Source organism: Myzus persicae, unplaced genomic scaffold (genome assembly GCF_001856785.1).
Source record: "Myzus persicae strain clone G006 unplaced genomic scaffold, MPER_G0061.0, whole genome shotgun sequence".
Lineage (NCBI taxonomy): Eukaryota > Metazoa > Arthropoda > Insecta > Hemiptera > Aphididae > Myzus > Myzus persicae.
In genome coordinates this window covers 860,459-873,414 of record NW_019100581.1, presented here as the reverse complement: position 1 = coordinate 873,414, position 12,956 = coordinate 860,459, and the positions used below count along the sequence as shown (strand labels likewise).

Sequence of the window (12,956 nt, the reverse complement as noted above, 5' to 3'; positions counted from 1 at the left end):
GTTCTTGTTGTTTTTGTGTACCTTTAGGCTATAATATACAAAGCTCATCTGTACATTAAAATGGTTTTTTTTTTGAAAAACTTAATAACATATATTATTATCAACGACGGCCGAATTGCGCCCACGCAGTATGTTTGTAGTAGTATGCTGATCCATCGGTCCCTGATCATTGATGATAATTATTTAACTATTAGGCAATCAAACTAACTGTCTTCGAAATATTAATAACCAGATACGTGAAGTTTTTAAAATAAAACATTTTGCAGGTGTTTGATTTTTTTAGGGTTTTTATGGGTCTTACGGATTGTGGTTGATTTGGGTACAAGTCCCAACATATTATAGGCAAGTTCGATGCAATAGTTATAGCCGTTATAGGCAAATATACGTGTATTATTTCTATGATTGAATAAAATATATAATTTATTTTGATCACTAGAAGAAATAGAGTGCATTTGAATATTAGATGATAGGAGGTATCAATATCTTTAAAAAATATTACCAACATTTTAACTTGAGGTATTAACTATTATTTATTATTCAGAATACAATTAAGTTCGATGAAGTTAAAAGTCACTCATTATAGATAAGAATATTAAGGATAGAATAATATTAATTTCAAAACAATACGCCATTTAGTAAACATGTTATGGTAAACAGTTTACTTGTGTGAAAAAAAAAACAAAAAGACAGTTATGCGGCTACTCAGCGTTCTTAATTTTATAACCTTAAATATTATTAAATATTAAATATCCCATACGAGGAAGATAGAGGTATGATATGTACGAAGAAATACTTTTTTTCATAAATATCACTTCATTCTACTATACAATTATTAAAGTAATATCAAAAAATATTGATTCGATTTTTAAGCTATTCCATAGCTTTTATCGCGGGCCTAGCGTGGTGACTGAAAAAAAAAGGTTTCGTAACAAAAACAGTGAGAAAAATTATTATCTGCGATCGTCGGCTATTAGTGGGTATATTTGCAGGTCGCAGGCAAGGCCAGGGCCATACACTGTGTATTCGAAACGTGGCAGAATATCTAAATGTACCTATGATATATGATGTAAGGTGCTTATCTACCATTATTAACAGAAAAAACTAATTTCCTTTTTGGTCGCCGCTCTCAAAATGTGTAACTTGAATCAATATCATACAAAAATAATTAGTAATAATTACATAATAGATGCGAAATTGCTATGCAATTGCTTTACCGCGGCAGTCCCCAAGTGCCTCATTACTTTCTTATTAGTTATTTCATAAATTAACTTGAACAAATCAGTCGTCAGTATGTATAAATAGGTGCATTATAAAACGATACATACACGTTCATTATTCATATAATATCACATAATAATTTATAAGCTGATAATTTTAATATGTTCATTCATAAAATTACAATCTCTTACTAACTTAAATTTTTCTATACTCCAGTTCGAGTTCAACACAAATATATTATAGATATGTATTTTTTAACTGTACAAAAACACCTGATAACGTTAATTTTTAATTACATGCAAATGACACTACAATTGACCTTGATATTATTATATACGCATGATGTATGTCACAAAGTCAATCAATAAAATTATTTTGAATTATAGTGATCATTTTCTCTTTTTTTTTTTTTGAAAGTTGGCTTAATTTTTAAAAGGTATAGTTTTTTGTAATTTTGTTTGAAAAAAAAATACATTTAGATGAAAACAAATGTTAACTAATGGTTGACAAGTACATTACTACATTATTACTGTCTTAATGGTTCGTAATCAAAGACCATAATGTATTCTACTATAAAACTAAGCTATGCGAGATTCGAGATTCTGGGGGAAGCAAAGATGGTAAAAAGTATACAATCAACTACTTAGATTGTAGACTGTGTCCTACACTCCTACCTGTCGTAAAAGAAAATGTCTAAAGGCTCAAAATAATTTTTATGAATAAACTATATAGGTACCTATTCTATCTTTTAAATTCAATCAAATTACGGTTGAGTATCCTATCCTAGATGATGCAAGTTATTATGTTTAGTGATTTTTTTTTTAAGTAAGGGCCGGGGGACCCTATTTTTCTCATTGCATAATCTGGGAATGAAGTCTGTGCAGTACGCACGTATATTGAAAATTATATTGTTCTTTTTTTTTTTTAATGATAATTAATTAACAGCAATACCAATTATCTATACCTACCTACCCTGTAAATAATGAATACTAAATGTTTTCGATTAATATTGAGAATAAAATAATAAGAACTACCTTAATGGAATCTGTTTACGCTGTTTGCTTCAGAAAGTTTTAAATGTTTGTTTTAAAATTATTAGGTACATTGTAACACAAGTTAATCAACTTGTGTTACAATGTACCTAATAATAATAAATTTAAATAAATTTATTAAATTAAAATATATTAATAATTAATACAACATCCTTATTTATTAACGAAACTAAATGTTTATAAACTTGTATTTAATTATGATGTAATATTAAGTAAAAAATAATAACTTTTATATAGATCTATTATTCAGTTAAATATTATATATGATAATATTTTGCTCTAATCCAATTTTTTTATTTCATAACTAATTCAAAGTTGTATAATATATTTAATTTAAAAATTCAAACAGAATTTTACTTACTTTTACTAGATAATAAAATCATTGGCATCATTGTAAATTATACGGTTATCTAAATAGTTATATTTTCATTTTTTTTTTAGGGCACGGTTGCGTCATTGAAAATGTTTAATAGATATAATATTATTGATAATGCATTTAATATTTACTTTTAAAGACAGTAGTCGATAAGGATGTCGTAACATACGAATTAAGTAGGTAGTAATTTTGTTTTCGTGAAAATTATAGAAAAGCGTATATCTGTATAACTGTACACAAAAACACAATATAATAAAAAAAAGGTAAAAAATGTCAAGTATATTGAACACTCTAACAATTTTGTGTCCGATGTGAACAAATGTCAAATTAGTAATTAATCAATAGGTATCATGTTTACTAACTATTCACTTATTTGAAACATAATATTTTGACGTTATTTTTATCAATAAAACATTAAATATAAAATAGAATTAAGTTACGAACATGATACTATCATACAGATCCTTGATGTGTACACTAATTTTGCTCCACTCGCCTCAATGTCCACCAGTGTATTTTGTTAAAAAAATAAAAAGATAAGTAGAATTTATTGCATACCATCAACGATTAAACAAAGTTTTTGTTATTTCATTTGTAAATTGTAATATGACATTTTAAACCTATTAACCACTCATAAATAGTCATAAAACATTATTTGATTGACAGTGTATTAAATAATAATACCTACAAATTATTAGAAATAATCAAAATGTTTTTAATTTTCCCACATGAGATTGGAGATTTAAAATTTATAAAATTAATCTTTTGTGTACTTAATATAATTCTTCAAACAATTATTTATGTTCCTACAAACACCAAAATGGCAAAATATACAATTAGTTCGATTTTCGTTTAAATATTTACTATTTATTTTTTAACTATGAATAGATTTTAAATGTAACTATAATAATATTATTTTTATATATAACTGATAACACATAATTATATTTATATTGTTTAGTGATTATCCAATGCGTTTATTAAGGGGCGTTAAATGAGCAATTTATAAGTCGTCTAATATCAATGTAATATAAGAAATTATATAATTACTAAATTATGTATAAAAAACTATTTTGATGAATTTAATGTTATGTTCAATAACTAGTATTAATATTATTACCTACTAGAATAATCACATTCTTATTACAACTAATTTACAAGTAAAAGATAACTGCAGTTGTATCGTTTTATTTAATGAATAACTTAACTCTTTATTTGTATAGTAGGTAACTACATATTATTATCAACCATAAAACTTAATTATTAGTTATTGGAAATCTATATTGTGTGAAGTTTTTATAAAATGTATCAATATAAAAATAACATAAGATAAACGATTTTCATTAATGATATTAAGGCAAGCAAGACATCAGGTACCTGCATATTAAATTAAACTATATTATACATAAAAAAAACTTGTAACACGAAAATATGTGAAAGATTATATTAGGTATAACTGCAATTATAGGTAAGTGTTTTCCTATTCATAGGAACAACTTCAGAGAACAGTCGCTAGTGCCTCAACATTTTTCTAAGTATAACAGTAAACCATTATTGCCAATAATAATAATAATATTAATACAGACATTAGGTATTTTTTTGCTAGCCAGACTATAAAAATCAAATCGTTATTTTGTTTACTTTTTTAATACGTCGGTTTTACGGATTAAACTGCGTAATGCGAGCAACTCTCGAGTGCTCTGATTGTGGGTTAGCTAAAAGATAGGGCCTAGGCCACTCAGAAAACGACGTGCAGATAAATCCATAAAAATGTAACATCACATCAAAGTGCATAAATAGGCCACGATTGACTGCGGGTCCGACATTACGGGTGTTGTCTACACTCGGCACGTAACACGACCGCTCAGCCAACATGTTTAAAGCGATCGCGGTGTGCATGTGGCTATTCGCCTCCAACAGTCTTGTGTCGTCCGAGTTTATTTACGAGGGATTGAACGACGCGGCCGAACTGGACTGGTGGCAAACGGAAATCATCTATCAAATATACGTGAGATCCTTCAAAGACAGCGATGGCGACGGAATCGGAGACCTGAACGGTGAGTACCTACGCCTAAGTTCCAAAAATGCAAAAACATTTCCAGTCATTATTGGCTGGTATGATATTCACTATTTGTTGTTTCGTTTTTGTAAATCTTCGCATGTAAAAAATACTTTTGCCATCATAATACCTATTGTAATGACTATTGTATTAATATGTATTAAGAGGACGTTATGTGTTGTCTCCGTCTTACGAGAGCGTAACACGTCAAATTGTACATTGAGCAGAACAGTTAGCTTAAAAATTCTAGTGAATTGACTTCTTATTAAAATTAAAGGTAAGATTACTATGGAAGGCCTCTTGTGGGCTTTTTATTATATTTTAATTTCCAAGAGAGTTATGAGTGTTTTAAGTTGATAAAACAAATTACAATTTTGAAATACTCATAACTCTGTTTAAAATTAAAATATAATACAAAGCCCAAGAGAAGTCCTCCATGATAATCTTACCTTTAATTTTAATAAGAGGTAAATTCACTCTAATTTTTAAACTGACAGAGCTAAACTTGATATTCTGAGCTTGAAAATTTTGTATGTTACGCACTTGTAAGACGTAGACAACACATGCGAGTGTAACGTCCTCTTGACGATGGGCAATTTTACATATGGATAGTTGGTACTTAACTATACTATATGGATTTAATTTATTTACTGAGATATTAATTTAATAATTATTTATAATCACAAATTAAATTATATTAAAATTCAAAAGTACGCCTTTTGATTATTTATTTTTTAAATGAAATACCTCATTAATGTATCGAATATGATACTAACATAGAAACCATAATTTTACATCAAAGAACGATTAATAACGATCTAGCTAGATGTCCCCAAAAAAATGTTTGGTTACAAATAATTCGATCATTAAAGTGTGTTGTGTAAAATGTAATACAGTGATACTCCCATAGAACGAAGTCGAATCAGCAACAAAAAAAAAAACGTAATAATATGGAAGAAATCGTTATTTATAATATTTATTTATTTTGTTATTTTTTTTAAACTTTTTTTAAAATTATACTAATCAATTAAGTATGTACGTATGTACTTCTATGTTGAATGTGTTATATAAAAAAAAAAAAATAATCATAATACAGTTTCATTCAATTTTTAACCTTAAATGTAATATAAAATAAATAATCAGTGAGTTTATTGTGTCCTTATTATTTTTATTAATTGTTCTTTTTTCTCACAAAATGTCTAAATCATTAAGTTTTAAAACAATTCTATCGAGAACATTTGCTTGTTGTCTAAAACCAATTCTTACCACACATAAAGCGTTTAAAATGTCTTCTTCTTTGAGTTTGGATCGTTTTTCTGCATCATTTTCATATTCTTCTTCAAATTGACTAGAGATTTCTTTTTTTGTAATCACTCCTGCAATACTTTCTTCAGTTGATGATTCATATACGGTAATATCTTCATCAATTTTCAAATAATCCTGTAAAGTAAAGCCATCGCAGTGAACTAACTCCCATTCTCGTTGTACATCTGATATTTCTATATATTTTTAAATAATTTCGTTTTTAAATTCAGGTTTGGAGAAACATTGTTTCATGGTTTCGGACGTTACATCACTACTCCAAGCTTTTGATACCTCAGAAATACAATCCCGTAGAGTAATTGTTGTTTTCTGTTCAAGATTTGAAATAATTTTGTTCAAAATACGTTTTCGATAATACACTTGAAGATTATTTATTATTTCTTGGTCCATTGGTTAGAGCTTAATTGTTGTATTCGGTGGAAAATATTCAAGTGTTACAAATCTTAACTTTGTAGATGGAGTACGAGGATGAGCAGTATACAATTATACACAAATAAAATTGTTTTTCATATTATTTGATCAACATCGAGTAACCACTCGAAAATTTCTGATGTTATCCAACGAGAAATCAGTCGACATTGAATCAAAATAGTCATAACACATAGATAGGTAATGCGTAATTGCATATAAATATTATAAAACAACTAAAACTAACTATTTGCTAGTTTTGAAAAGTGCTTGAGTAAAAGAATTTAATAAAAGTATTCAAATACTTTTTAAGGACACAAATACATAATTTTAATTTTTTTGAAAAAATGTAATATTCAAAGTATTTTTGATTCTTTCTAAGAGCATCTATATTTAAAATGAAACACTAATTTATAAATAAATATATCATTTTCTATGATAAATTTAAAATTCATAAAAAAAAAAACTGAGAAATGAATATGTGCATTTCAGTCAGAAAATATCTTTATAGAAATATATAAGGTGTTTCAAATTTAAGTAGGTATCTATAAATATATATTTTTCGCTAAGTAAGTAAGTATTCAAACTATTTTTAATAATTAATTGAAAATTTTCGTTATGCGTTTGTCTCGTTTTAGATTTATATTTTATTTTGATGTTAAAATATTAGGTCTGATAGTTTACATGCACGGCATATCTTCGATTCTTTGTTTTCACAATGTAATTTATTATTTTGATTATTATTATTTATTTAAATATTGAACTATCAGAAGATAAAAAAATATATTTTATTTTTAATTTATAATTTAATTTAAATGTATATATCTAATTCTCTGAATCAAGTCTAAAACTTGAATATCTAGAATATCTAATTGAGATGGTCCATTAGATAACATAATCACTTTCAATAAGAATTGATTACTGATCAGATATATTATTTATACTTAAAATATATGTCTAGAAGTTAGTTAATAAATTAATAATAGGTAAATGTAAATGTAAAGTAATAATTGTTTTTTTGTTCAAGCAAAATATATTATCATAATACGAGATTCTATACTACAATTTTAAAATTTAGTTTTAACGATGTCCAATTGTTTAAAATGAATGCATTAATTAATTAATTGTACATGCTTTTTAATGTTATTAGTGTTTAGATAGATATGTAGGTATTGTAATATTTTTGAAATTAAGTTTTTACGGAAGAAATATTAATGTTTTAACAAAACGAATTATTAGTGTTGTGACAGAAAATAATATGCCTTACGTGTTGGATTTTGGGTTAGTGTGCCCAAACGTTTAGCGGCCGATGAGTTAAAACTTTATTTTAACGAAACTCATACGCATTCGAAAAATTAATTGTATTTTGTCTTCTATAGGTATAACAGAAAAAGTCCCATACTTTAAGACTATTAATGTTGGCGCCGTTTGGTTATCGCCAATATTCCTCTCACCACAAAATGATTTTGGATACGACATATCAGACTACAAAGAGATCGATCCCATTTATGGCTCAATGGCAGATTTTGAACGGATGAGGGATGAGTTTCACAAGCATGGTATGCGGTCTCATTACTAAAAGTCTTCCCAAAATTATGTCATAAATTGTTGATTCTTACACACAGACATAAAGATCTTATTGGACTTTGTACCTAACCACACGAGTGACGAACACGAATGGTTCCAAAAATCTATTGAGAAAATAGAGCCCTTCACTGACTATTATGTATGGAAAGATCCGGTCATAGATTCACGTGGAAATAGAACGCCTCCGAGTAATTGGGTTAGTAACAAATATATTCTACTTATTGTATAGTATACAATCACAGGTGGCATGGATTCGCTATTATTAATTATCATATTTTGAAAGTTGTAGAGTATTTGAACGGATTGCCTTTTAAATGTTGTTTTTTAGTTTCAATACGGTGCTTTCAACGGTTCTTTCATAAAATACCATTATAATATTATTTCCTATACAGTTCTTGCTTTAATGCATAGATTCTTCTTCTACGTTATGAATAGTCTTATCAATGTTCACAAATCTTTAACCTACGCGAAAAGTGTGCAGCCTTGGATACAAAAATAGGAGAGGGGAGAAGTAAGATGAAATATGATGGGATTTTATAAGCTCGGTGTCATTATAATCTCTCTTACATTTAAAAATTATTATTTTTAATTTTTTTTTTTTTTTAAGAATATAATGTACCTTAGTGAAAATATTGAGTGATATATTGAATTTGAACTTAGTTGTATACACCAAAAGTTAAAACAAATTGTATGATTTTCAATTTTAAATATAACTTTAAGCTAAAGTAAAACCTGAGATGAAGGACAATTTTTAAAGAACAAAGACATTTTTAATTGGGTATAATCACTATAATCATCTGGGATGCCGTCATTGGGCAACTTCTCCACTCACGCCTCCTGGTCCTCCTTCATCATATTTACTTATTGAAAGTTGAATATTTTTATATAAGTGGATTGTTAATGTTCTTATTGTAAATATTAAAAAAAACCTTTATTATAATGAAAACTAAATACATACTAAAATTATGAAAATCTGTTTAAAACTTAAAGTACTTTATAGTGTTAATTTTATAAAATATCTCGATACATAAAAATGAGTATGTATATCATTTACAATCCGGCCAAATAATATTAATAATGACAAAACTTTGTAAACGTTATTACGGCAAACTAACAGAGTTTAGACGTATTTTAACTGAAAATAGCTAAATTATTGTATAAGTCACTTGCAGTTAACGTTTTTTGTATTATTATTTGTTTCTTTTTTATTGTAAGTGCTAATGGATACATATTATGTCAAAATACAAAAATATTAATACAGTTTTGAAAAACAACGATGAAATAAATAATATTAATGAATACTTATTTTAATTACCTATACATTTAAACTCCATTATTATGCTTTTTTGGTTTCCAGTTAGGAGTATTCAACAGTGGATCTGCGTGGGAATGGAATGAACAACGTCAACAATATTATTTACATCAGTTTCAAGTGAAACAGCCTGACTTGAACTACAGAAATCCGTCGGTCAGAGAAGAAATAAAGGTAGTACACACATAATGTTAAAAAATAAACATTCAGTTGTTGATTAATATTTTTAAAAAATGAATAATTTGTTTTCCCAAGAACACGCTATTATATTGGTTGGGACGTGGCGTCGATGGGTTCAGATTCGACGCGGTGAACTATCTATTCGAAAGAGAAGATCTAGCAGACGAACCAAAATCTAATAAAATCGGCTATTTGGACACCGACTACGATTCTTTAAAGCATACGAGCACACTTGACCAACCTGAAACTTATTCCATCGTACGTCAATGGAGGCAGATGCTGGATAGTTACAGGACCAGGGAAAAGAAAACCAAGTAATTAAAAAGTAGAAATATAAATGTTTGTGTTAAGGGGTGTAACTACGTCATGGTAATGTATATTGACAGTCACCACTTGTTGATATTATTAATCAACTAGAATGGCGTATGTATGCTTTCGTTACAAATAGTTATTAGGTACTGACAGTCTTACAGATTGTGGACATATAAGTAGATACTAATGTATGTAGACTTGTACGATAAGTATTTGAGGAATAATTCTATAATTTGTTTGATCTATATAATTACAATAAAATTACAAATTGTCTCTAATAAGTTCTTACGGTTAATATTGTTTAAAATTACAACATAGGTAATAAACAAAATAGATAACAGAAAAAATGGTTTTTTTCGATTAAATATTAGATTTTGTCAAAATATAGCTAAAGTTATGTCTGTAACTCAAAATTAAAGAGTATAGTATTTTTATTTAGCTTTAATAAAGTTAATTTAGTCAACTTTACTCTAAATGTACATATACGTCCAACGGATACGAAAACAACACATCATTGTAAAATCATGGCAGTCATCGTCACAAGTCAGCAGTTATACCACACAATATAGCACCTTAAATTTTTTTTATTTATTTTACTTTTACTATAATATTATTTCAATAATTATACCTTAAAAACTTCATAAAGTTTTAATGGTAAGACACCTGTTATTTATTAGATTTCGATATTACAATCTTATTATTCATGCCTACTTATTTATTTTAAGTATTTTAATATTATATTTATATTGTACTCTGATATTTTGAATGTTCATCAACAACACGGTGTTTTTTAAGGTTTATGATGGTGGAATGTTACTCACCATTCGATAAAACCTTGTTGTACTACGGTAGCAATGCAGAACCTGGTGCACATTTTCCGTTTAACTTTTTATTCATTGGTACGTTCGATCAACAGTCCGATGCTGCTAAGGTCCACAACATGATCAAATCATGGATTCAAGGTATGCCCAGTGGCATGTGGCCCAACTGGGTGGTGAGTAGAACAAATGACAAATTGTATCTGTACAGTAATATTATCGATGTAAAATTATAATGACGGCGTACAGTTAGGCAACCACGATAATTCACGAGTGGCTTCAAGGAGCAATCCAATGTTAATCGATGGACTACACATGATTCAACACCTGTTGCCCGGGACCTCAGTGACTTATTACGGAGACGAACTAGGTCTGATCGACACAAACGTTCGTTGGGACCAAACTGTTGATCCAGCGGGACTTAACGTGGGACCCTACAGGTTCTTGAAATTCAGCAGGGACCCCGTGAGAACTCCATTCCCATGGGACAGTTCGTATAACGCAGGTGAATGTAGTGAACAACGTGTATAATACAACTTTTCATCATAATATAATATGAGAAATCAGAAAAATTAATTATGTTGCCTTCGATAATATTATACACGCAGGTTTTTCTAATTCATCTTCGTTGTGGCTTCCTCTTAACTCCGATTATTGGAAAAAAAATATGGTAGAAGAATCAAGGTATAAAAGTAACCTAAGGTCGTACAGGCAATTGGCCCGGTTAAGGAGGAGTCTGACTTTTGTCAAAGGCGATTTGCATCTATACACACTGTCCAAATGGGTGTTTGGATTTTCAAGGTAGGCTTTTCAATAATTGTTGCATTGAATTTGTTGTGCTTGAATGATATTGAAGTATAAGATATTTCACTATTATCTTTGTGACAAAAAAATATATACATCCATTACAACCTGCCTACTTTATACGGTAGGTAAAAATACTAACTTAATTTTGTATTTAAAAAACTATTATTTTAAATCCAATGTGAGTATACGTTTTTAATAATTATCTCATCAACTTTAACATAGCAGTTAAATTATTTTATTTCCTTGCCAACTCAATATCTCATAACAAGTTGTATTGTAATTTATTTGACATTTTTACTTTTGTTGGAATACTAATATACAGCCTAAATAACCTATTGTCTTAAAAATGTTTAATATTCATTTTTATTTTTCATTAAATATTAATGTTTAGTTTGAAGACGAAGTGTAGGTTGATTAAAACCTATTACATATGATACAAGTATAACATTTACACCCTTTTTTTAGGCCCTCTAAAATTGTTTAACTTGACAAAGCTATACAAAAACGACTAATTTTAATAAGACTAATTTATTTTATTATAGGAGTTTTTATGATCACCCGACTTACTTCATCGTAGTTAACTTTGGTAGTGAAATAGAAACAGTTAACTTGTTGGAAGCTAGAGGTACTTTACCACTGACTTTGAAAGTTAAGGTCTCTAGTATTAACTCTGGTTATGTTACCGGGTAAGTAACAAAATTTTTACACTTTAATTAATTTAAACTAACAATATCCATATAGATATTCACGTTTCTATTAAAAATTTGAATAATTTAATTAAGTTTATTTGATAAGTTGTTTATTTATAATTTTTGTGTTGTTTCAGACATATATTACCTACTGACAAAATTTTACTGCGTCCAAAAGCAGCTCTTGTACTCACAACCTCAAGAATCAATGAAGATTCATAATCTAATTTATAAAATATTTAGTATATAAGTTGTATTGTTATAACTTATAACAATATTATCGATTTAGCATTAAACTATATTTTATTATTGTAACTAATTCTCAATAAAATCATTTGAAAGTTTTTAATAACATGACATATCTTATAAAACTAAGACCATTATGATAATATATTATTATTAATGTGAACATTTTGACTTTAAGTAAAAATGATGAATTTATTTTGGGCAATTGTTTAAACAATAATGATAATATACCTACAAGTGAGATAAGGAACTTAATATGTTTTTTTTTCTGATAACCAATCACTGATATTCAGAATAATTAAATTATTTTAAACTGTTCATTTTAATATCATGTCATACGTGAGGCAATAATTTTCTTTTAAACTAAAAAATAAACCGTGGAACTCCTTACGATGTACAGTTTGAGCGTCATCGTCATTTAGGAAGTTACTGTAATGGGTGTGTTAAATTCGAATCTAAAGATATATCTTTTCATAAGTACTCGTAGGTACGAATAACAGACTGTGTGTCAGCTTCTATTACTAAGGATATTCCATAACAATTAATAACTCATTTATATTACTATATGA

General features: G+C 27.9%; 1 protein-coding gene across 1 annotated transcript; it reads left to right on the top strand.

The window, feature by feature from the left end:
- Positions 1–4,448: 4,448 nt before the first annotated feature.
- Positions 4,449–12,592, top strand: LOC111034766 (maltase A1-like). Its single transcript, XM_022316124.1, has 10 exons — positions 4,449–4,703; positions 7,816–7,995; positions 8,062–8,219; positions 9,381–9,509; positions 9,591–9,829; positions 10,623–10,821; positions 10,895–11,150; positions 11,254–11,446; positions 11,995–12,138; positions 12,279–12,592. The coding sequence occupies exons 1-10, from the start codon at positions 4,520–4,522 to the stop codon at positions 12,361–12,363; spliced, it is 1,767 nt and encodes a 588-aa protein (XP_022171816.1). The 5' UTR covers positions 4,449–4,519; the 3' UTR covers positions 12,364–12,592.
- The last annotated feature ends 364 nt before the right edge of the window (positions 12,593–12,956 follow it).

Excerpts from the sequence above, each read along its gene's own strand:
- LOC111034766 (XM_022316124.1), top strand. The coding sequence starts at position 4,520 with ATGTTTAAAGCGATCGCGGTGTGCATGTGGCTATTCGCCTCCAACAGT. Across the intron at positions 8,220-9,380 it reads GAACGCCTCCGAGTAATTGG|TTAGGAGTATTCAACAGTGG; the intron begins GTTAGTAACAAA and ends TTTGGTTTCCAG. Across the intron at positions 10,822-10,894 it reads GCATGTGGCCCAACTGGGTG|TTAGGCAACCACGATAATTC; the intron begins GTGAGTAGAACA and ends GACGGCGTACAG.